This window comes from Diuraphis noxia, unplaced genomic scaffold (assembly GCF_037042655.1).
Source record: "Diuraphis noxia isolate RWA-SAM2 unplaced genomic scaffold, SU_Dnox_SAM2 contig0002, whole genome shotgun sequence".
Classification (NCBI taxonomy): Eukaryota; Metazoa; Arthropoda; class Insecta; order Hemiptera; family Aphididae; genus Diuraphis; species Diuraphis noxia.
Genome location: NW_028301712.1, coordinates 61,183,335 through 61,211,160, shown reverse-complemented (window position 1 = coordinate 61,211,160; position 27,826 = coordinate 61,183,335). Strand labels below are relative to the sequence as shown.

General features: G+C 28.2%; 2 protein-coding genes across 3 annotated transcripts; one reads left to right on the top strand and one right to left on the bottom strand.

The window, feature by feature from the left end:
* Positions 1 to 280: 280 nt before the first annotated feature.
* Positions 281 to 27,826, top strand: LOC107163935 (uncharacterized). 2 transcript variants are annotated; one of them, XM_015511578.2, is made up of 8 exons: positions 281 to 693; positions 6,739 to 6,890; positions 8,124 to 8,281; positions 19,339 to 19,495; positions 19,618 to 19,767; positions 20,074 to 20,220; positions 21,794 to 22,717; positions 24,394 to 27,826. In XM_015511578.2, exons 2-8 carry the CDS (start codon positions 6,743 to 6,745, stop codon positions 24,756 to 24,758), a joined length of 2,049 nt encoding a protein of 682 aa, XP_015367064.2. In that variant the 5' UTR covers positions 281 to 693; positions 6,739 to 6,742; the 3' UTR covers positions 24,759 to 27,826. The 2 variants fall into 2 exon arrangements, with proteins under 2 accessions (XP_015367064.2, XP_015367063.2); XM_015511577.2 differs by having other exon boundaries at positions 281 to 697.
* LOC107163936 (uncharacterized) lies at positions 9,885 to 10,648 on the bottom strand. The gene has a single exon (XM_015511581.2). The coding sequence runs from the start codon at positions 10,564 to 10,566 to the stop codon at positions 10,009 to 10,011; it is 558 nt and encodes a 185-aa protein (XP_015367067.1). The 5' UTR covers positions 10,567 to 10,648; the 3' UTR covers positions 9,885 to 10,008.

Below are 27,826 nucleotides of genomic sequence, written 5' to 3'. Positions count from 1 at the left end.
CGTTGCACACAAAGAGTAATATTGTCGAGTCTGTGCTTCGCGCCCCCCCCCCCCCCCCCACCAACCACTACCTACCAGCGGACGACCGTTAACGGCGAGCGGCGGTGGATTATTAGAGTAATCAATAACGCGCACCCCATTCACGACGGCGACGACGGCGACGAGGGATGCGACGCGACGCGAGCGCGGACCGCACACGCAAAGCATCGGCGGGGCGCGTGCGCTGCACATCCCGCGGCGGCGCGCGCCTTATCACTGTCGTCCCGTCGAGCGTTTCGCGCCATCCGCGCGCGACGATCACAGCAGTACACTCAGGCGCCCCGGTCCCCGCGGTATCGCTGCAGCGATCGTATCATTGTTATTACTATCACATCGACACGTTGTAATTAGCTCGATCGCTAACTCACCGAGTGAGCAGATCGTAACGGAGACGCGCCGCTTGCACTTGCACTCGTATTCGCGACACACAGGGTTGTGACGATCGTGACGCTGCAGATGACCATCATCGCAGCCCGCCGATACGACCGCGCGCTGCATCACCACCATCACTGCAGACTAGGCGGCGGTGAAATCGTCGTCAGATAAAAAAAAAAATCTCCGAAGGCTGTATACATAATAATATTGTATTATTGTTATAACTCCTGTGCCGGATAATATTAGAGATCGTACCGGAAGTTGCTGTTTAGCCGATAGGTAGGTAGGTATCATAAACGCCGCTGTGAAGGTGGTTAATTAGAATTTTATTTAGTTTAGTTTTCCAATTGTATTTTATATAGCTGAGTTTCAATTTATTATGAAGATACACTTTCGATTCGAATTAGATTTAATGTGGTATGAAACAATTTAGGTATACTTTATAGATTGGTATTAGAGTTAGGACGTTTGTATAAAACAATATATAACTATTGATTATCCACAATCACAGACCACAGGTGCATATAATATATAAATTTCGAATTTAATCATTTAACCTCAGACTAAAAATAATAATATATGATTGTTTCAGTCGATGAGATTATCGGTTAAACTATGTATGATTATGAAATATAAATGCAGAATTACAGAAAATAATAATTTTATATAATCTTTATAAAATATAGATTTACTAACTTGGATTCAGTTTTAGTTAATTACTTTTTTTTTGTATTTTGTATCGAAAATCATAAAATAAGTGATATAAACTAGAAAAAATCTAAAATATGTAAATATATGCAATTTTAAATTTTGGTATTTGAATCTAAACATTATGAAACAAATTTCGATCCAAGCTGAATATATACAATACAAAATCTAAAAAAAAATTACAAAATCCTAAACAATTACTGTGGATTTAATAATATTATATTATATTCTATAAATGATAATTCAATACTTGCGGAATGCGTTAATAATGACTCAGATAATGGCATAATGGATACTTATTTACAACTGCGTTTTGGATTCAAAAAATCTTACGATTTGTCACGAATTTAGTTTTAAATATTAGTGTTTGGTCATGTAGTGTTGACAATGAAGTTATTGCTAAATCATATTTTATAAAGACCATACGATAAAACAAAACGATTATGAACGAAATTAGGTTGAAAATATAATAAAATAACGGCAAAACAATTAATATAAATCTTTGAAATAATTCAATAAAAAACTTAATTAAAGAATATGTAATATATTATATAATTGAAGTTGGCATATTATGCAGAATTAACTTATACTCATAAACATTTTTTCAATTTGTATTTTTGTTTGACGTTCTTATACATTAGTACATTATAATATTTAATGAACAAAATTGTTGAAAATTAGATTATTTATAAAATAGTTAAAGAAATCTTATCCTTCCTATAATTGTGTATTTGACTCAATATCACCTAATTAGTTATTTATTTGAACGTCATTAAATTTATTAAATGGACTTAACTTTATGTTACAAATTACAATACTAATTTCCCATATTACTTTTTACTGCGTGGGTCACGTGGGTGGGTAATTGGCTTAAATTGAAAAAGCATTATGTACTTCCAAAAATTATAGTGCCACTTGGGAGTTTAATGTCGGTGTATAATTTTCTTAAGTCGTTACGGAAATTATGTTAGGTATCCGAATCCCATTATAAAATTGCAAATCTACTTTAATTTATGTTCCGGAATTCAGTTATACTTAGACTTAAATGAATACCTACTTATTAATATTTTTAGACATTAAAAATAATATATACTAGTGCGTTATAAGCTTTTAATCGGTTTGGTTTTAATATTTAAAGCTGAAATACTTCATATTTCATGATTTATTTATTCACGAGGCTTAAGGTTTTTTCTACAAATGAAATCGAGTTTTCCGAGAATATAAATTCTAGGGAGAAATATGTCCTTTTGGAATTTTTGCTTGTGACAAGTTCATGGAGTGTAAACGGCTTAACATAGTTGCAGTGTATATATCTGTATACAAATGTGGATTATATGGCTGTTTTATGCATTCGTGTGGCCTATATCTATGTAGATTTGTAAAACTGTCTGTTATTTCTTTTAACAATTTTGATATTATTATATTAAAAAAAAAAAAAAAATAGAAAAAACAATATAGCGTTCTGTTAGAAATTTACATATATAGGGTACTTGGCAATTCAATGGGAATGTGTACTTGTCGGTGGATTTTCGTTGAATTTTGTCATTTAGTTAATTCGGCATCATCGCCATCATTTACTACATAACATTCATGTAAAATTTAATATTGTCAATCATTGAATACTAAACGAAAAAAATGTTTTATGCAACGAAATTGTAATCTTTTTCTTAGATATTTATTGACTATCAAAATCAATGTAATTTATACTGTGTGAAAAATAGTTAGATACACTATAGATAGTTTTGAAATTTTATTTTTTTTTAGCTTTCAGTGTACAACTGTTATAGCTCAAAAATTACACCATAAATATTATTATGCAACAAATCTATTTTATCTATGATAATAATTACAGTTTAATAACATTAAAATACCATTCCTTCATGAGTTTATAATGAATTATTTGAGGAAAAAAATATTATATGGGGGCTAATGGCTTAATGTTATCTCTTAAACGACCTAAGTTTTAAGTCCCGAGAGATTGTGTGGTATTATTTGAGAGCTTGTAAAGACAAATACAGCGAACAATAGAAAGTCAAAACTAACTTTATATTATAGGCTATTTGCAATTATTTTTAACAATTTATAAAACCTTAAAATCGGCTGGTTATTCCATTTCTATATTTTCCCAAGAGAGTCGTTAATCTTCAACGATTCACGACAGCGTACATATACACGTAATATGCGTACCGAGGCTGAAAAAATTGGTTTACGTGACTTGTATACTTATACAACTCTTATGTAGCAATATAAAACGCTGTGGTGACGATGTCAGTTCACGCGGACAGCTTTAGTTTTGATGGTGTGGGTGGTTTTTTTCCCATCATGGACGGTAGCTAATTTCAGTGAAAGCTCTCGTGTGTTGAGACTTATGGCCGAGCGTATAGTGTTGAAACACTAGTGTCTACCGGCTGAGGTTTATGGCAATTTATGTGCTGTTGGTCGGTAAAGATCCCTCGTTTTGGAACTTTGAATTATTGAAGAATCACCAACCTACCCTATAGCTATAACGAAAACGACCCTCCTTGGCAACCACAGCGCGTGGTCACGATTTCCATCCCTTGTATCGTACTAAACTCGAGGATTCTTATGTACGGGTTTGTCGTTAGAAGATAAAAAATAAAAACGTACTTTGGGTAAGAGAAACGGATAAAAATTCTTTCACGCACATGCACGCATCGTTCCGGGGGGAATCATTCTGTCCATCATCGTTGTCGAGAGAACGTCCCTTAGGGAATTCGTGTTACTTCGTCCCTGGGAAGATGTTATACACTATATACTCTATACTCTATACTATATAACGACATCGCGATTTTTGATATTAGATAAAAGCTTAATACGAATATGTTGTCGAAATGAGATGTAGAGAAAAACTACGCACGACGTTGTAATACATAACTTGCGATATTAATTAATATTTACTTTACCAGTATTTATACATAGTGATTGGACATAGGTTATACATTTATTATTGCATAATATTATATGAACCATTGAATAGTTCATTTATTATTGCATAATATTATATGAACCATTGAATAGTTTTAAATAACCTGTTGTATGAAAAAAGATATGATTTTAAAACTCAATATCGATTTATGAGGTATGATATTTAGAGATTTTTTAAATAGATAAATATTTTAAAAGTACATATTATATTATATTTATCTACCTATTATGATTATAAAATATGTTTTTTAACTAAAATACATATTAAAAATAATATAAATATGATATTTTGAGTGTTTAAAAACAAAATACTATACAATTTAGTATTTATTGATGATACCTATATAGTATATTATATACTATATAGGTATAGAAAATAGAAATAGTATAGTAATAGAAATAAATGTATATATACTAATATACTGTATATATACATTTATTTCTTGTACTTGTAGTTAAATTTATCCTAGATTTCGATTAACTGGATGAAAATTGTTCGATTTAAATGAATTATATACATTAGATGAAATAAAATTATGCCGACTATAGTGGTGTTAGTGTATGGTTTAATTGAAAAAATGCGAATTTATCAGCTATTTTATTGTTTAATGTTTAAAAATTTAAACGTTATCGAAAACTGAAAAGTTCAACTCACTTAAAAGCATTCAGATTTTAGGTTGCAGAGTAAAAGCAAATGATCGAGTTTTTAGTGCGGTATCTAAAAATGAGTTTAAAATTATTATAGGTCTTATAAAAATATATCCAGGTACCTTGTAGGTAGATAGCTTTAATTATTAATTTGTATTGTTTTTTTTAAATTCACATTATTTTAATAAGTGTATATTAACTTGTTATTTACCTATATAATATATCAGTAATTAATACACCAATAATTATAAGTAAACCTATATTGTTTTTTGTTACTGCATAATTATTACAACAGGTAGAAATAATTTTCAATGACGATATTTTGTTTAAGGTATTTCAATTAGTGGTTGAAATCGCGTGTTTATCAACCATAACACAAATTATAGATATCAATATATCATAATAGGCTTGTAGTCCCGCTTTATTCAATTTTGTTTACCCCACATTATTCAATCTATAACGCAGGTAGATTGTGTTTGGGTATAGTAATAATTAGTTGGTACTATTTACTATACTATTTAGATTGTAAATAATCATTAATAACTGATTGAATATATTTTATAATAGTTATATTTGTATAATAGCTTCAAATTATGAAAATAAGTTTAATGAGATACGCGTGAAGAGTTTGATTAAAAGATTTGGTAGAGCACAATGCTCGATTTGAATCAGGGGCCCTTACGTTCATTCCGGAGTTCATACCTAATGAAAATAATTTATGAAACTACGATATAAATTATTATTATGTCATAATGTCATATAATATTATTTAATAATTAATATAGTAGTATAATTAATTTTCAGACCTTATATAATATGTAAATTAAGGTATCTAAACATTAAATGGGTTTGGTTCACGCAGGGGCAGATCTAAAGCTTATACGGAGGGTAAATAGGGATATTTATGAGTGATAGATAAATAAATGTGATAGAATGAAAACATATGGCATATTGTATTCATGTTGATAACATTAATCCTTGACTTCTTAGTTATATTATGATAAAAACATTAAAAACTAATTCTTTACCACTTGTCAAACACTGAAAGAAAAGGATGGAAAGTCCTTGCTTAAGACATACATTTTTCGTAAATTCTATTTTTTTAAATTTTTTAAATTTTATTTTTTTTCGTCAAAAATAATATGATATTTTTTAATTTCTAATTTAATTCTAATTTTTTAATGATATAGGGGGATAAAATGGAAATTGTGGGACAGAGAAACTCAAGCATATAGACGTACGACAAATAAAAATATATTTTTATAATTGTTATCGCTTCTTTAGAACAATCGATGGATATAAAATAAAATAATATTAAATTCTATATTCTTTTATTGCGTGTTTCAGACAAAAAAAAATATCAGTGCTTTTAATCCACTTAAGACAAAAACAAGCCATTAACTACCAAGGTTTTTTTTATCACAGAATGTCAATGGATTATTTATAGATAATAATATTTAATTTAAATAATTTAATAATAATCATAGGTTAGAAAACGATGATAATGTTTTATAACAAAGAAATTCTGTTAGCTAGAGATATGATTTAAGATGGCAGATAATAGAATCAATGAATCCAAATTTAAATCGTGGTTTTCATGATAATTATTAATGTTATGTATACCACTGAGTTCACGGACTTTTAGAAATATGTTATAATACCCTGTAAGGCTTGTTTAAATAATATTACTTCTAAAACTTTTACAATTAATTACAAGAAATACTTTAAAATGGTTTATTAATTTTACAGTATTATTATAAAGGCCATATTTGAAAAAAAATGAAAAATAATAAGTATTTATTATTTACTATTTATTTATAGTAATAAATTATCTGCATGCTATTTTTGAAAATGCATAATTTCTTGGTTTTCTGCGGTGTGGATTAATAAAATCTATCATACTTATTCGTTAATACGGATAAAAGTTAAATATATTTGTACCTATCTATTTAATATAAATTTGGTATTTTATTTTATGCTATAATTTTTTGTCAAATCATTTGAATTCTTTATTTTTCTTAGTAATATGTGGACTCCGGTAACGTTTACAAGCGACAATAGCGTTCCACCATCAAGATCCAAGCATAGTGCTGCTGTTCACGGAAACCACTTTTATGTGGTCGGCGGTCGAAATGGCAATTGGCCCTTGAAAGACATATGGAGATACGCCCTGTGTAAGTATAACACGTAGTCTGAATACAAATTGACTCTAATTTCATTTTGATGTTACGTACAACAATCGAATTACAATTGCTTTCGTGATTAATTTGTTGGAATTAAAGAGGGTTCGTATTTTTTTTTTTTTAATTATAGCACCTACATATAATTTTATTTTATTTTATTAAAAAAGTAAGAATTTATTTTTTCAAAACAAATATTATTATGTAACTTATTTTGGTTACATTTATGTACGTGGATATATTTAACTGAATTTTTCGACAATTATTATATTAATATATTTTTGCAATGGCATTTATTTTGCATCAACTATTATTATCATAGTGGAAATAAAATGTATAACATAAATACATAATGCTAAAACAAATTAAATTGAACGGTTTTTACAAAACTATTGTGGTTAAAATTGTCAATTATAATAGTTTTGAGCGTAATACACTTTATATAATAAAACTTTTACTCAGGATATAAAATTTGAGTGTAAGTGTTTTTGAATTATAGCACATAATATAGTGTATGTTATATCTCATATTTGTCTGAAAATAAAATAGCAATTGAAAAGTTATCATCGTTTTTTTCTTTTGTTTATAGTTAAGATATTCCAATTTAATATTTTGTTAAATGTTATAATATAAGAAAATTGTGTTTTAATGAGACGAATAATTATACTTATTCATTTTACCTAATTGCATTTGAAAAACATCGAACAAATTATAATCTATAGCCCTATAGGTATAGTTTATTTTTTTAGTTTATCTGTTTTATTTGTATACAATTAATGATTTTTGATATTAAATAGTAAATACTTAAATTATAACAGTACCTAAATTATTATTTAGATTTCAACGAAATGTATTAAGTACCTAACTAATATTTCAAGTAAATAATATAAATTTTAGTATAGTTCACATGGGTAGTCCATAACGATTAATGTACCTAATGTATTGTATAATATTATAGATTTTTTTTCTTTTTTTTTCCTGTTAAAACTGACAGCAGAGGAGGCTTTGTGTGAACAATATTACTCCTCTACTGTCATCGTTTATTAATGTTTACTATACACTAATACAGCCATATACTCAACACATTACTTATAAAAACAATTATGGTTGCTTAACCTTGCAAACAAAGATACTAGTATAGTATAATGAATAAAAAACAATTATAATATTATAGCTTATAATGCTTATATTATTCACAATGTTCATCGTTTGTTTTCTGAATTCCAGCAAATAACACCTGGGAACAGTTACACCCGACAGGAGATTCATTGCAAAATTTGCAAGAACATACAGCAGTCGTTTATCAAGACAAGGTATACGTTTTTGGCGGAGAAGTGGGGTTTTCGTCTGCCTCTGAGTCTCCACTATGGTCTTACAGTATTAAGGTAATGCATATTATATGAAATGAAAAACCCTTAAAAGATGAAGTACGTATATGTAATAATATATCAACATATAGCTGTATATAGTAGGTATAAACACATATTATTTATATGTACTGTCTATATTATAGGTAATATAAATCTTATTATAAATATGTTACTTTAATTTTATATTAAAGCTTACAATATTGTTTTGCTTTACGATAAGAAAATAAATTGAGATCACCAGTCGAATACAAATGACAATCTAATCGTCTTAAATAAGAAAGTGATTGATTTTATTTCAAAAACCTTAGATCGTTTCTAAGTGAAGTGATTTTGAAACCTTGAAACTGCATGTCGTTGTATTCACTGACATTGATAGATTGTTTATTGCTACACATACATTTTGAACAGTTGATTTTCTGATTAAATAAATAATTACTTAAGCTTCTGAGTTTTAAGTCGATAATAAATATAAAAAAATAAATAGAATTCCTAAATCAAATAAATAAATTATGCCAGTAAAAGGTTAAACCTATTTTATCAAATATATTATTATACTTAATGGCGTAAGGCGTAAATGAATTAATCTTTTCAAAAAAATCTAAATACCTATCTACTTAAACAAATGTTAATGAATACGCCCGTCGATGGTTGGTTAATTTAATTAATTATATCTAGTTGAGTAGATATTTAAAAATAAAAACAAATTAGCATACTAATTAAACTCTTAACTGTGTAATGATTATTTTTCAAATTAATCATAATATTTCAATATACAATAATTGTTTTAAATGGTCCGGTGCTGGTGTTTCAAATTTTCAGCGAATTTATTAAATTTAAAAATTATATTTACAAATGTTAATGAATACGCCCGTCGATGGTTGGTTAATTTAATTAATTATATCTAGTTGAGTAGATATTTAAAAATAAAAACAAATTAGCATACTAATTAAACTCTTAACTGTGTAATGATTATTTTTCAAATTAATCATAATATTTCAATATACAATAATTGTTTTAAATGGTCCGGTGCTGGTGTTTCAAATTTTCAGCGAATTTATTAAATTTAAAAATTATATTTCATAGGTACCTACTTAGATTGCCATTTTAATTATAATACTCTTCCACTAATTTACTCCCTATTCAGTGCAGTTAAAGCAGTGTATCCAAAAAATTACTTCACATGAATTATGTTCTGCCTTAAAGAATTTTTCGATTTTTATAACTTTTTTTCATTTAATAGAAGAAAACTTAATATTGGCCGGATCAAGTATCGATTTTTTATTTTATTTCATAATTTGTAAAATACAACTTAAAATTGTATTATTTATGAAAACACTCTATAAAGTTCGAGATTCAAGTATTGAAAAATGGAGTTTAATGCTCTTTATAGAACATTATCCTCTATTAGTTAAAAACAAAAAAAATATCTAATTTGGTTGATTCTAAGGCCGTTGATTATTCCCATAAATTGTATTTTTATAGATAAAATTACATTGGCACTGGGTGCGTAAAATACGAGTTGTAGTAATAATCATAATCATTAAGCACGAACAATTTCCACAATTAGTAATTTATAGTGAAGGCGTTATTGTTATTTTTTGATAAATAAATAAAAAAATTGTATTGGTTAAAACTATTTTATATTTTATTTAAATATGACCAAAACAAGTGAGCGACATAATTAATAATACCGGAAATAAACTTTAAAGTACAATTACAAAATAAATTAAATAATTTTGAATTTAATTTGGTAGCATATTTTGCATACTTGCAGGAAGATCCATTATGTTCTCCGAAATTGGGATATTAGGCAATCGTTTTTTCATCTGATTACGTAGTTCTTTTTCCATTAATTTTGCATCTTCAGTGTCAATTGGCATATTCTTTAAATATTTTAGAATTGCTGATTTGAATTGCTGTCTATATTCCAATACACGTTTAATTTGATCTTCCATCGTGTTGTCGTCTTCTTTAAAACTTACTAGATGATTAACAAGATTTTTCATAGAAGCTTCATCGATATTCGATTTGTTGCTCATACTTTTCATGTTTTCTGTAATTTTTGAAATATCTGCTAAGGACTTTGTAATGAACGTTATCATATAGGCCATTTCGGTGGCCATTTCATCTTCCCGTGCTTCGAATTCTTTGTTAGTTAAATCCAATTTAGTTAAATTCTCATTGATGTTATCGGTGACTGTAGTAGGCTCTTCCGAAATGTCGGTGTCTAACTCGCTTTGTGCATTGGCGATGGTAAAGACTAACGAGAGTGCAACGGCGAAGAAAGTTAAACGATTCATGATTGTTTTTAATACTTTTAGTTTAGTAATTATAGATGTAACTGTAGAATGGTTACTTACGAATGTAATTGGTAATGCAAAGTTTTAACATTTTTATACTAAATAATAGTTGACACAGATGTATGTTGGTCAAACATAAGCCTACATTCATGGGACTCATTTGGTTTAATGTCTTTTTAAGTTTACTTAACTTTTTTTAAAGAGTAAAATACTTCCTCTAATTAATTTGCGTTTGTTTACATAGCTGAAATTATACGCATTTAACTATCGTACTTAATAGTTTAATTACCATCTATAGTAGATATTTTGTTTGTGTATGGGTTTTATACACTTTATTCGGTTTTAATTGGTAGTCTGTATTTGTAATTAATATGCTGTAATTAATTCTTAAAATGCGTGGTAAATATACAATAATTTACTTATAACTTATATACCTATATTACTACTATTCAACAATAGATTATTGAACACTCATAAAAGTTAAAAATTGAGGTATTAAAAATAAAAAATGTTAATTAATTTAATGCATTAATTTGTGGTGGGTAATAGATTTCTAAGATGTTAATTAATCTGTTAAAATTATGAATGTAAGTTATATTCATTAAGTTTATTGTGTAATAATATTTTAATGGTTATTTAAAAATGTAATAAAATGTTGATATATTATTCAACAAATACTCATATATATTCAGTGAAACCTCAAATACCAGTCACTCTAGGTTGCTGAAATTTTGTCTATTATTCGGATGTGTCTATACTATTCAGTGAGCTCAGATCGTAGAATTTTTGTAGTTGGTTGCCAAGAAAATATCCGTAATTGGATGGTGTCCGTTTGGGGAGGTTAACTGTATGAAGTAACGATATTATTATGTATATTATTATATACATATTTTAATATTTATATTAAAGATATTATTATATACCTATCTTGAAGTTTTTTCCTCATACTATAACAATTAAAATTATTAAAATAATAAATTTATATGTTGGTATATACATTTTTTTAAGCTGTTTATATCCTAAAGACTGGGTAGTTAACTATAATAATCAGTTATCTTTATTTAGTTTTAGAAATAAACATTTATTTGTAATGTAAAAAATGATAGAATCACTATGATTTTTGAATTTTTTTCATTTTTTATTAATAAAAAATTCGAATTTATAGATAGCTAGGTATTAGATATACATTATAAATCACAACACTATAATATTTACAGTTTTCTTAGCTGTTATTACTAAAATGATTAATGGATTAAAATTATGAAATACTTCAACATTTTTTTTTTTTTTTTGCATACAAATGTGATGCAATTGTAACAATAATCTGAATATATTTTCCTACCAAAGTCCATCACAAAAGCTTGTTGTTGAACGGCACTGCAGCTGCAGGGCATTATTTGATTTTAGTTGTATATTTCTACCATTTCACCCCCTCTATTCATCCAAAGTTGACTTTTTTCACTTCCTCCTTTGGCTAAAAGACTCAAAGCAATAAAAATTGTACTTGACAACATTTTATCGGGGGGAAATAGAAGTATAGTTTCTTCTGATAGGACTAAATATAATCGATTCGCCTTTACAGCAGCACTCTGTGAATAACAATTTTGTTTAAGATTTCGAATTTGACAGTCATTCCAAATTACTTATTATATAATAAGTATAATTGTTTTAAAATTTTAAACTTTAAGGTTAATAATTTTATTTCATATCATAGACAATTCATCTGTGTAATGGACATACATTTTTTTTATATTACTTAGAAAAATAAACACAATTCGTTAAAAATCGAAACTTTTTATGTAGGTATACTTTTGAAATATTTAGTACTATAATAATGTATACTGTTTTCAAGGGTTTTAAAAATGGAGTTCATATTGGATACATAGATTATGGAATGGATGTTGGTAGTTGTTTTTATGACTTTTGGTCATGATACTTAACGTAAAGCTGTCGAACGTTAAACTCCAGTTCAAAAAAAGCGTGCTCTAAAATTGTTTTTTTTTCGAATTAGTTCAAGATTATTATCGTCAACATAGATAATTTAAAATATTTTTTCATATATTTTAAACATTATGTTTTGTAATATTTTTGCATGGATAACGTGAATTGACTTGTCAATTAATAGAAAAGTATTAAGTGTAACCATTATTTTTTAAATATAATATATTTTGATTCAAAAAACAGTAATTTAATTTAATGAATCATTTCGAATAAAATTGTATTGAATGTTAAATTTCATGTAACTATAATGTTTAAATCTTAATTTCTTCTGGTTTTATATATTAAAGTATGTATTTATGAGAATAGTGAACAAACATTATTATAAAAACATTACTAATATTGTTAGTGAACATACATTTACACAGTTACATTTTTATAACATTAAAACCTCAGTATCTCTGAATACTCCGTCGATATTGTCTTACCTTAAAGGCTAGTAATAATTAATTGGAGCCCACCTTTGTAAAAATTCAATACTTTATTTATTATTAAAAAAAAAAAGGTAAACCGTATAAATTGGATACAAATTCCGTTAAGCCCTGTCAGAAATTCATAGTAACCCAATGGGCCTGCAGCTTGAAAATCACGCATGTGTATTTTTTTTTTGTATTTTATAATCTACAATTTTACAGTAAATTTATTAGGTAATTGAAAAATAAGTTTAATATAAAATATTTGACTAACAGTCTAAATTTTACCATGGTCTTAAAAAACTTTCAAACTCTTTTATTTGAACTTATTTCTTCAAAAATACTCACTGCATAATATTATTATAAATAATCGTATGGTTTACACTCTTATAACTAATGATAATACAATAAGTAGTTAAACCCTGTACACTACTCGTTTACGTAATATAGTATTACGTATAATATAACTTTATTTGCTATATACTGATATATGTATATCAGTATGAAATTGTTAAAAAAGCCACAAGAAATAAGAAATTCTAACAGTTTTGAATCATCTTGGAGAGGCATTATTTATTTATATATGACGGTTTCAGAACACCGAATCCTTCCACTAAGCCTAGACGTTTGTTGAATAGGATAAGTAGTAATACCTACCCAACACTGCTTATATAGTCATGAAAGCATGAATTTCAACTTTGATTTAGGGTATTGTCTTAGATCTACTAAAATATTTATAAAATTATTCTGGGTATATTTTTCATAGACATTTTTGAATGTTTTGAACTCTGTCCTTAAAAGAATACAACACAACAAAAAATATTAAATTTTATTTATTTAAATTCTAAAATGTTTCTAAAAACGATGGTCCTTTGTTTATTCTTTTATTTCAATTACTTTTTGTTTGTTATATATATATTATAGTTTTTTGGCCTTTGTGGTTATGGAATATCATTAAGTTAGTATCGTATTTATTAGGAAAAAAAAATTATGTATTGATAATAAAATACAAAATGTTCTCGAATATTGATTTGAGGTTTAATTTCAATATATAGAAATACATTTAAAAGATGTTGGTAATTTAAAGTGAGAATTTGGAATTTGGAATTAGGAAAGTATTTGGTCATTAAATTTTCCAATTAGATCACCCATTTTCATTTAAAACGCTCAATTTTAATTACTATAATAGGTATGCATAAAATATGTGTGATTTATCAAACGAAATTTTTTATTAAAACTTATACTTACAAGTCGTAATGAAAAATGAATACGTAAAGAACAAATTAAAATCAAAATAACTTATAAATTAGTAAATTTTTAATATCAATTGTCAAATATAACAAAAATTGAAAATTTTAGTTAAATTTTATGTTAAGGGTTCAATTTTTTTAATAATTAAGTACTATTATTGTAGTTTACCTAACTTAGAATTAAAATAACATGTTAATATATTGTACTATAATTGGAATTGCTGAAACTGAATTTGTAAAAAATGAGGAATAGAAATAAAAATAATATATTATAGTAAAATAAGTTTAAATATTTCAATGTATACACGTACAAAAAAAACTGAGTATTAAAAGATGATTTAGTTTAGAAAAAATAATTCCACCATCTATGTAATAAGTATTATTTAACTATGAAGTATGGTTGGAAAAATTTCGTTGTAGTTTTATAAATTTTAAATTTCATATATGGTTAGAATTATTTAGTAAACTATCTTAGGGCATAATACGATTTGAATATCTGGTGTATTTTTCTCATTTGAAGTCTATAATCTGCAGTTTTTCTCCTATACTATGTAAAGTGATATAGTATGTATATTTTTTTTAAATATTTTTTTATAATACTTGAATATTTATTCGTTTTTTACATTCACTCTACGTCTGTCTGGAAATTATAACGCACCTTGGAACTCGTTAATTGCGCTTAAGCGCAGTGCAACGTTCCGTGTTTTGCTAGCAAAAACCACGAGTGTCACGCTAGTTCGCCGACAGTCCTTTTAATTTGACGCTGCGGGTGAAAGACGACGAGGGGTTCCTGCAGTTCCCACGTAGCTACTCGCCTTCCTGCAGAAGGGCGATTCGTTTGGAGAGAGAAACAGAGAAGACGGGTGGCACAATTCATTTTTATCCCCAAAGGGATATATACGACATGTATAGCACTATATGTGTTTACGAGGGGTGACTGTTTTATTCGACTTGTGCGTACATATACTGCCTACCTACACCCGATAAAAGCTCACGACCGTCGCGCGTACTTTGGCTTCGCATCAAAATCTCGTGTAAACCGTAGTCATGCTGCAGTTGCGTACCTATATATGTAAGGAAAAGTTGATCATTTGCCGTGAAAAGTGCCAAGACGCGCAATCGAAATAATCCAATTTCTTACAAGTGTGGTGGGCGGTTATTCGGACTTCGAAGCACGTACACTAGCTGTTGTTTTCTTATTTATCTACTTTTTTTTTCATTTGTTTTTGATGGATTGCGCGTTGTGGCAGCTGCAACTGGCGTGTGCGCCCCCGCAGGCCATAACTAACGAATCGAGAATTATGTCTCCTCCTTCGACGCCAACAAATATCCACCGTATCCCGTATTACACTAGATTTTACAAAGTCGAATCGATGGGGGTGGTAGAGTTTGTTTGTCATGTACTTTTAAAATCCGTTAGAATCAGTATTCTTCTTGTATCGGGATAACTCAACATTATTGCCTCGGGATTAAGTTACCCTTCTTTGACGCCTGTGTTACAATTTATGGATATTATTATGTTAATCCTTGTTCAGGGTAGGATTGTATAATAATATGATTTGTAAAATACATTAGTATTATGAGAATACAGATAGAAAATGATCAATATTATATTAATTCAAATCGATTTAGTAGGTTTATAAAATGTTTCTACTTATTTAAATTTATATATAGTTTTGAATTATCAATCCATCAACAAAATAATGATAATCAGACACTTTGGAACATTTTCATAGTATAATATATTGGTGCATAAGTAATTATACATATATCATGTAAGCATTAATTTAAATCGATTTTATACTAAGTGGTCTAAATAATAAAAGATATTTAATTTTACAACACTAATTTTATTAATCTTTATTGTTAAAAATAATGTATTAAATTAAAAGATAATGCGATGTACAAAATAAAAAAATTGATTTTAAATAATTAGATTATGCCTACTGAATTTAATTAGAATTCTGAAGCATTGCAATTATATGCTTTTAAAGTTATGAAAGTCATTATTATGAATATACAAAGCTAAACAATGTTTTAAAATAATAAATATTACTTTATAGATTTTCTAGCAGTATTTTAATTTACATCATTTATTTAATGTCTTGTGAAACTCTGACAAGAAAAAAAAGACACTAAAACAAATTATAGTTATATTATCTTAAATTTTAGCTTATAAATCTATAGCAATAAATATTTTTCACCACCATTTTCTCACTTGTTTAATATATTTTGTATCGTAATACAATTAGTAAATTTGTTTAAATATACGCACTGACTTCTGATTTAAAAATATAAAAAAGCGGGTAAGTCGTGGATGTCGCTCTGCTGTACTGTAGGTTACTGTGATGGATGGGATTAAATTTGAATGCAATGATAGGTATCATTGTACCTATACGAAAAACGATTCTGAACGGAGATGATTTGTCATTCTATTTAAATATTGTCATATATTCTATTTTGAAACAAATATTTTATTTTTCAATTAAGACGCATTTTGCATATGGCATGGTTAATCAATTAGTGTAGTTATCATAATTCATAATACTTTATATTATCATAGATATACATGTACCTGGTTTGAGGATAAATCGTTATCATTACGCGATTTCATAAAAATTTAAAACTCAAACGCTCAAAACATTTTTCCTATAATGACGCTTCAAATTTTCTCTATAGCTATTTGAAGCAAAACTTATGGAAAACTTGGTGTTAAATTTTATAACCTTAGATATAAATACAAACTATATTATGAATTTTGAACTACAAAATAATTTGCAAATATTCATGGTTTTGACGAATTTTTGTCAATATTTGAAATTCAAATGCTAATAAAAATTTAATTTGAATTTCCGGTGGACATTTTTTTTGTGATAAAGATTGAAAAATTTGTAAGGAATCTTGTATTAAATTTTCAAAGCTTAGATTTAAAAAGAAAATTTTTTATGAATTTCTAGCTTATAATTATTTGCGAATTTTCGTAATTTTTACGTATTTGGACAAAATTTGAACTTTAAATGCTTATAAAAAAAAAAATGGGACTATACATTTCTTGATTTTTCAACTGCTATTGTAAAAATATTTTGGGAGCCTTGTATTAAATTTTAAAATTTTAGGTTTTAAAGGAAAATTTTTTATGAATTTCTAGAATAAAATAATTTACGAATTTTCGTGATTTTTACGTATGTTGTCAAAATTAAAATTTGAATGCATCTAAAAAAAAATGTGGCTATATATTTCTTTTATTTTTCAACTGCTATTGCAAAACTATATTATGAGCCTTGTATTAAATTCTCATATCTTAGAATTAAAAATAAAAACTTTTATGAATTTCGATCTAAGATAATTTGAAAATTGCTGTAATTTTTACGTATTAAGTCAATATTTGAACTGTAAAAGCTTATAAAAAAAATTTGTGACTATATATTTATTTTATTTTTCAAATGCTATTGTAAAAATATTTTAGGAGCCTTGTATAAAATTTTCAAATCTTAGAATTAAAAAGAAATACTTTCATGAATTTCGATCTAAGATAATTTTAAAATTGCCGTAATTTTTACGTATTAAGTCAATATTTGAACTTCAAATCCTAATCAAAAAAAATTGTGCGTATGTATTCTTATAATTTTTTAATCACTATAAGAATAACTTATGAGGAACTTTGTATTAAGTTTTCAAGTATTTTGATTGGGCCAAAAAATTTTTATCGACACTTCAAAAAAAAATTTTCAGACAAATTGAAAATTTCAGTCGTCTATAAATATCTCAAAAAAAGTCAAAATATTTTGAAAATTAAATCATGTAAATAAAATGACAATTCAAATAACTGATAAAATAGTATCTACGACTTATACTTTTTGAATAATAACGAATGTTTAAAATCATTTGAGGATAAATCGTTATCGTTACGCTATTTCGTAAAAATTTAAAATTCAAACGCACTTAAAATTTTTCCTATAATAATGCTTCGAGTTTTCTCTATAGCTACTTGAAGGAAAACTTATGGAAAACTTAGTTTTGTATTTTTAATCCTTAGTTTAAACGAAAAAATTTTATGATTTTTCAACTTCAAAATTACTTGCAAATTTTCGCGTTTTTGACAGATTTCGTAAAATTTTGAACTGTAAACGCTTATTAAAAAAAATTGTGACTTACGATTTTTAATTTTTTTTAGATACAATAAGAACAACTCATAAGGAACCGTGTATTAAATTTTCAATTTATTATTTTGGTCGTCCAACATTTTTTTACCGATACTTCAAAAAAAAATTCTCAAAAAAATCGAAAATTTCAGTGGTCAAATAACTCAAAAAAAGTCGAGAATTTTTGAACTATATAGAAATATAGAAATCACTAACATTAACATTTGGTGAAAATTTCAAGTATTTACGAAGCATTATTTCGACCAGTTATGCTGTAAACTGACACAAAAAAAAAAAAAAAACACATCATTGTAAAATCAATACATTCATCACTTCGTTCAGAATCTAAAATATTCTATATAATTCTATAGCTAAAAATTGTAATTATATAAATAATTTTCAATAAACTTTAGAGAGGAATATATATCTTAAAGTAATTTAAAAAAAAATAATAAATCATATTGATAAAAATGTTTAATTATATAAAATTTTGCTTTTTTTGTAATATGTGCGAAAACTAAACATCAGCTGTTGAGTTTGAGTTCATTTAATTTTAATGGATCAATTTTAAAAACGTGCTGCTTTAAATGCGTTTTATACGTTATACCTATATTATTATAAATTACAAACTTTGCATTTTGAGGTGCTTAAATTTTGAGCGCTATAAAATGAAATGGTATTTATTAATAAACGCACCCTCGTAATGTCGATGCAACTGCTGCATGCGCATTGAGGGGAACGTTATTATTATACTGGTTGGCGTTATAATGCGGACGAGGGAAACGATGGTATTTACATCGACTCTTTCAGAACATTAAACCGCAGCAAATATTATGTATTAACCAACACTGTAACGTCGGTAGTTAATGGGTTTTGAAAACAATAGTATATAGGTTTACTGTTTAGCAATGTAAATAGTATACTATAATTCAAACACGTTATTGAAAATAGTTTCTTTTAATGTTATAGGATAATCAATGGAAAAAAGTCAAAGGAAAATCCGGTTCAAATGTACCAAAAGGCAGAAGAGGTCATACGGCATTAGTCTACAGAAATTCAATGATTATTTATGGAGGATATAGGGACCTAAAAGGATCCACGAATGAAATGTGGGCTTACCACTTCGGTAATTTAAAAATATATAAGTTATAAATATTTATTTTCTCAAGCTGCTATAGTTATATTTTTTATTTTCATTTTTTTTTTTAAATTCACTTCAGAAAATAACTAAAATTATTTTTATTTTAGATACTGATTCGTGGCATTTACTTTCTCAAGGAAGAGTATTACCTCCAGCGAGACACAAACATTCAGCAATTATACATGACGATGTTATGTGGGTGTATGGGGGAATGACCGATTTACATGAACGATCAGATTTGTGGAAATTTGATTTTGGTCAGTATTTATATATAGGCTATATTATTAAATTGTAATAAAATATTGTCAGTTATTTAATTAGATTCAAATGGTGATTTTGATTTATTTTAATTTATTAATTTCTATAGTGAGATGAAATACTAACATTTATTATATTATTCTTATTCTTTGTTGTTCATCATAAAAGTCCTATAATACTAAAACTTTGCCTATTTTCATAATTATAAATTAACGCAATATGTTTAGTTTATTAGAAAAATATATTATTTCATCAAAATTCTCATAATGTGAACTACATATTAATAAAATTACTATTTGTTTCAGTAAAGAAAAAATGGAGTGTATTGAAGACTAAAGTAAATCCAGGTTTATTGCATGGCCACAGTGCTTCCAAAGTTATGGGTTCTATGATTATTTTTGGTGGAAAAAAAGGAGGGCAGATTAGTAATGATTTGTGGAAGTTTTATTTTGGTAATAATTCATATAATATACTAAGTGTTGTATTTAGGATTAAATCACTTGTAGGTAATGAATATGAAAAAATTAAGACAGTTTTAAATTACTTTTTATGTTTATTCTGTTAAAATGACATGATATCAAATATGACAACAACTAACTAGTGAATAAGTATCCTAATTATACCTATATGTGTCAACTTAGCTGACACATATTTTTATTCTGTGTTGAATTATTAATAATGTATTATGTACCTATCGTAAAATAAAAAAATGTACAAATAGTCAGATTAAAAAGAAAAATATAACCTAAATTTAAAATGTATTATATATGAGTAATTAGGGTCTTAATTTTAGTTTCTTAGTTATTGGTACCAACACGTTGACTGGCCATATACTTCTTATATTTTTCTATATTTTATTATATAATTAAATTTAACAAGACAAAATCAATTTTATAACAAATCTTATAAAATAAACCAGTAAAATTAGTTATCAGAGATCTTTAAATCAGTTACAACAGAATTATACATATTTTATATTATATAAGTACCTATAGGTAATACTATACAACTTATATTATAAATTATGTAAGTGAGGATCTTAGATTCTTAAACTTTTTCTTTTTAATATTTCGAAGGAAATTATATAGTTTCATCGGTTCATATGAATTATTGTTATGTTGATGTTTAACGATTAAGAATATTATTTCGTAACTCGAGGTTTTAAATATTACAAATTTACAAACTACGGTTGTGTTTTGTGTATAGAACAGCAGCTACTGTTTCATCTTGTCATCTGTACTCGTTACGGCTTATTATGATACCACAAAGTAAACAGTATAAGTAGCTCCTATATATAGCATACTGTAGGAACTGTGGTTCTACACCTACACAACTTATATATACACGTATATGGATAAAAATACTATAAACAACAATATTGTAAAATGTATAAATTATATACAATAAATATGAAACCCCCTCATTAAAAACCTCTCTTCACAAACAATCCAGGGCGACCCTGGCCGACGTTTAAAACGTAGGTGGTGTCGTGATCTATTAAGTGGACTTGTTAACTATAGCCCACTAATCACAACTATCTCGCGCCATGAAGTACTATTACTGAATAGCTTCTTCAACCAAGCCAACCACGTCCTACTATACAACCCTCCATTGTGCTTATTGAAAATTTCTGTTACAGATTGTACAAATTAAAATAAATGTATTTAAAAAAAAAATATATATATATATATATAATTAATATTACTGTTATCAATTTTCACTTGGTATTTGGTGGGTTAGGTTAGTTGTTCCGTATACTCTCAAACGTTGGATCATAAAAAAAATGTATTTCGAAAGTAAAAATACAAACACTTACTCAATATCCATGAAATCTAAAACACATACTGGTGTTTTCTTTTTAATACTTGGCAAGCCAAAAAGGAGGCCTATTACATGAATAATATGTGCTGATCACAAAAAAAAAAAAAAAATAAAAAAATAACTCTCTTATCCATATTAAATTTGTATACATAGCAAATAGTACGCATCCTCGCCCTTACGAACATTTCTATATTCTGCTTACAGCTACCGAGACTTGGGAAAAAGTGCACACCACCTACCCGCAGCCTCCACCGATCTGTGAAGCTGTGACACTGACGGTATCGGAAACAACGTCGATTTCGACGACCAAAAGCAACCGCGAGAACGGCGTGCAGTCACCCATCGTCTCCCGGCGATCCAGGAGCGGCCGATCTGCGGACAGGCAACAGCAAAGCGGCAACGGTGATCACGGCGGCCACTCGCATCAGTGGCATCACCAATGCCGATCCGAGTCTCGGACGTCGTCTTTGGGTGGCTCGAACGTGAACATCCTAAAAGAGATATCGAAATTGTCGCAACTCAACCTGTACCGGCTGGCACACAACAAGACCTACAGCGTTCTGAGCAGCACGGACAGCGTGTTGTCTGCCGACGCTTCACACGTGCAGCAACAACAGCAAAACATGGTCAAGTCGCAGTCGGCGAATGTTATCGCCCGGTCGCTGATATCGCCGGTGGTGTCGAACGCGTCTCCGCCCGGCTACAAATCGTCGTTCCCGCCGTGCAGGATGCCCCGAGACCCCATGTCCGTGCCCAATTTCGGCGTGGCCCTGACCCCGGTCGAGGCCACCAAGCTCGTATATCTGGAGGGCGAGGAGGCGCCAAGCCCGCGCGTCGAGTTCGATCATGATTTCGGGTCCGTACACATGCGGTTCCACCCCAACGGGCCAATGTCGTCCGGGTCGTCGACGCTCAACAAAACGCTCAACCGACGCAGCTACCCGATGACTAGTTCTGCGTCCGCTCGATTCGGTAACCCGTACAGCACGCCAGAGGAACCAGGAGACATCACTTCCGGTTACGTCAGCATCGAGACTGTACACCAGTCGCCAAACAGCGGCGACGGGCCCATGTGCTTTTCCAACCCAAACTACATGGTGTCCGACATACAGAACGCCATATCCAAAGGTTGGTATATCTATATGTACTGTGGTGTGTGTAAACTGTAAATTATACATAATATAATAATCGGTAATATTTAATTGAGCCCTATACGAATACTTTTGGGCTGATAGAAGGCCAACAAATGTTTTTAGTTCTTTAAGTTAAGAATTTTGATTTAGGAGGAGGGCTGATAATTTTTTCTATATAGGAAAGACTCAAACAAGATCCCCCATGAGTTTGGTAGCTTGTGGGTATATTACATTTTAGACTTTTACTATGAATAACAATTTTAATACACAATAATGTCGCTTATTCGTAACATCGTTGTATGATACTCATTGGTAATACGTTTACAGAACACTGAAAGCGTTTTAAAATTTTCCTGAAATTTTGGCAAAGGCTGTGTGCCCCTTGGCTATGCCACTGACCCGGCATATTATGTATGTGTAATGTATATATATATCCATGATGAATAATAACACCAGCTCGTCTCTTTCCCGTTAGTAAATATTATATAAGTTGTCCCCGCGGGCGGCAACATCAAATGTGCTGTCATAATCTGCCATTGGTAAAAACCCATTAAAATTTTCGAGGGGTTGGCTAATGTTTTTATCACCAAAGTTTGCATCCAAAAAAGTTTAAAAAAATAAATTAGATCTTTCTACACTCGTTCTTTAAAAACTGCTATACGACCATACTTTCATGTTATTTTTATTTCTATCCAACACTTACATCCGAATCGTTATTGTCATATTATTTTTTTTTGTTAACATACAATATTATATTTAGGTTTATGTTTTATAAATAAAATGTATTAAGCGTCAGCTGAAAATCCTCTATAGCAAGTATAGCAACATGTATGTCATGTATTTTAGCTATTTTTAGTGCGGTTATTAGTCCCTAAGCGACAATAAAATACAGTGGCGTAACCACTTTTAATGTTATCCAGCGGGTATGTCCGCCGATTTTAATTGTATAACCCTAACAAATTCTTATTAAAATATATTAATAATGAAATTTCTTGTTTGTAAAATATTAAATATATATAGTATATACGCATATAAAAAAATACTTGAATTCACAGCTATATAACATAACGATAATTTATATTAAAATCATAGTTCGTGCTTTTTCGTTACGAACCAATGTTATTATTTAATTTAATATTTTTTTTTCAATTTGACCCACCATAAACTGTATGCATTATATATTTATATGCATTATACTTACAGAAGTTTCATGATTGCATTCATTTTAAACTAGTTTTACTCTGCAGACTGAAAGTTTGCTAGTCTAACTACTGTTACTGTTGCACGTAGTTTCATAATAATTTATATTTTAATTTAATTTAGAAAATATTTTATTCACACTAATTTTTCTTAAATAAATTCTCTGTTCAGGGTTCATAACAATTCGGAATTATGAGAGAACATTAAAACGAATTTAATATATCATTTTTTTTAATTCAATGTTTTTATACCTGTAGATACCTAATGATATATACGTCTTCGTCTTATATATTCTATAGGTATAGGTAGTGTAGCACTGTAGCCGGGTGCATATGGATTTTGATTGAACTTCTACGTAATCATACGAGTTTAGGGCACCCCTTTTGCACTTGCACATTTGTTTATATATCAAATTAATAAAATATGGACTAAAGTATGTTTTTTTCGACGTCTTGTCTTTATAATATGCAGGTGATTACGTCAAGCTCAACAGCCCGCCGGATAGCTTGCTGGAGGACAGCGATAACGCGTTCGAAATGCGCGAAATGAACCGTCCGGCGCCGCCCAAGACTCTGGCGCTCAACTCGTCGACGGCGTTCAACTCGAGTTCGGACGTTCGGTCGTCGACGAAATCAGCGAGGGCCGCGAGCGCTGGACGTGTGTCGGCGATGAGTCGAGGCGGCGGCGGTGGAGGCGGCGCAGTCGTCGAGCACCATCAAGTCAAAGAATACGCGGTGTACCTTTTGGGTGGCATGGAACACGACGGTTCCGTGACGGTGTTCAAAAAGCCCATGGCCGTGTGGAAGCTCAGCATGTTCTTCAGAAACGTGCAGTGACGGCGATAATATATATAAATATAATAATTCGCTTAGGGGGTGGGCGTGGGGAGGGTCTTGTAAACTGTCCGAGTCGTCATTAATTCATCATAATTGGCGATAGCTACTTTTTACTTTGTATAGTAAGTGTATATAACATGATGGGTGTAAGAGTTCAATAATTCACGACCTATCGCGAACGGGGTAAAGATACCACGCGAAAAACTTGCACAATTGCGCTGCAACCCGTGAACTGTTGTACTTCCTGAACAAATGCAACTCGTGTCGTGTGACTTGATTACTTATAGGTAGCGGTTTTAGGTATATTACTTACAATATAGAGTATTAATTAATTGTATTATTATTATTATTTATTACTTATTAATAATTTATAATCGTGCCACGAAGTTTCTAATACGGTTTTCTCTGTAAACGACGTTAAGAGAGTAAACATTATTACGACTGTACTTTTATCATAATATTACATTGTTTTCCACAAATTATTATCTGCAACGTTCAGGCCCGGTAAAAAATAATTGCGTAGAGTGGATTTTGTCCGTCCGTAGTCATAGCGTCCGTCCATCAACAGAAACGACTCCAATGTATATAGATAAAAAACTATGACGAATATTTTACAAACCAATGAACATGATATCAGATATAGCAATAATCAATTGATACCATAGGGAATTTTCTTTTTCAATATATACTTTTACAATACCCTATTGTAATACTAATAAATTGTTTACGAATATGTTCACAGTGTATAATGTGTAATCAAGCAGATATAGGTAGGTGAATATGTAATGAGCGTGATTTTCGCATGCTAATAAAATGTGCCAAAATCAAAATATTAATTCTAATTATTTTATTTTATTAAGAACAATTATTAAGTTAATAAAATTATCTCCCTAAATTGTAGGTAAAAATAATTAATAAAACTCATGTGCCATTGTCGTATTTTTGTCGATATACCTAGATAACATTATATTATATTTTATATCGAAGTTCAGTTTAAAAATTCTTTTTGTGCTTTTTTTTCTAAACAGTGACTGAAATCCTGCCATTTTTATCTTTCGTATTAACTAAATATTGTTTAGCCATGTTGTGGAGTTTAAAATTATCTCTCGTTATTTAAGTGAAAGAATGAAATGATGTGTGTATAATATCATACACACTCGATTAAAATATTACACCAAGATGTTCACACGATTTAAATTTTATTATAGTATACCTACTGTTTTCCGAGCCAAATATTATCCAAGTATTTACTATAATTTGTGTAATGTTATTAATTTAAAAATAATATTTAAATAAGAAATAAAAGTAATAAATATTTATTGGATTTCAAATAATGTATACATAATATATACACATATATAAACTCTACATTCTATTCGTATTAAAAATTTTGTATAGTGTATACTATCATTAATTAGAAACTATTTTCTAGTTTCTGACTAAAAATCTACAATCATAGAGATTATTAAATGTTTTTATGCATACTATAATATAGCATATATATGAACTCGGTAATTTAAAAAAAAAAATTTTATCAACTTACTTTCATATTTACTGGTTTGTGGTGATTCATTGATTGATAGATCTTATAGTTTATAGATCTTATATGAAGGCAATTATATTATTAATTTATGTTTCTTTAATTTATAATTTTTTTTCATTTTGCTACGAAATTATTTTCTGTTGTTTATTAAACATTGAAAATACATTTAAATTGAAGTAGATAATTGATTTTTTATTTTATTACTTTCGAAATTTTTTAATTAATAAAAATATACTACGATTAATAATATCATCAGGTTTGATTTTGCAGAGAATTTTTTTTTTTTGTAATTGTATAATAATTTTAATATAATTCTATACGCGATATACTGCCTATAGAACGAAACATCAAAACTATTTATATATATGAATATCTATACGTAATATTAGGTACCTATTATTATTATTATAATTATTATTATTATTATTATTATTATTATTATTATTATTATTATTATTATTATTATTATTATTATTATTATAATTATTATTATTATTATTATTTTCATTATTTTTATCATCATTTTTTTTATGTTCGTGTAACATATTATTAAATAGTGCAATATTAAAATATAAATGGTAATGTACATAATAACTAGGTAGAAATGAACTAGGTATTTTTGATATGTTTACCTACAAATTATATATTATGTGTACAGATACTCGTATATGTAGTACCTATGTAAAAAACAATAATTAATCTATGTACTCTGGTTTTTACCTAGCTTATCAATGTAGTGAACCATTTATATAAATATTTGTCATTTGGCGTTTTAAGTTTTTATTATATTTGTTTACTATTTTAATGATTTAACATTTTCACTGATTACCAATATTATATTATATTTACTTTAGATTACCAAAAAACGAGTGCAATATAAATATATAGTTTTGATACGTGATTTTCAATTCTTTATACGTTAAACAAATTGTCTAAACATTTATACAATAGACAAATAAATACTGTTAATTTATTGTTTGATGAAATATTAAGGTAATTTATATCATATTATAATGTCCACGAGAGTGAGTAAATTAGTATATAAAATTATGATTATTCGTATTTTTTTCGAGTAAAAAAATATTGTTCGTTTTCTTCATTTAGTTTGAACATTTTTTTAAAGACTATACCATTGTACGTATAAATAGATGCTCATAGACTAAGGTGATATATCGCATATTATATTCGTATGATACATATTTATCAACATTTTAGATAACCGCAATGTTTTTTTTTTTTTTGAGTAGTTGTGGTCAAAACTATTTGTCATTATTCATTATTAAAATTGATATGGTTTTTACAGTGATATGCATAATAATATACCTAATAAATATGTCACCATTGATCTGGTTTATGAGCAACTTTATGCGATATATTCATATTGTTGTGATAAATTAGTAATTAAGTATAACTATAGATACTCAAAAAAAAAAAAAAAAAATGTTTTTGTGTTTTTTCATACCGTGTTATTTTAAATAAACATCGTTTATTGGTAATAAATACATTTACTACTTGATTACTTATA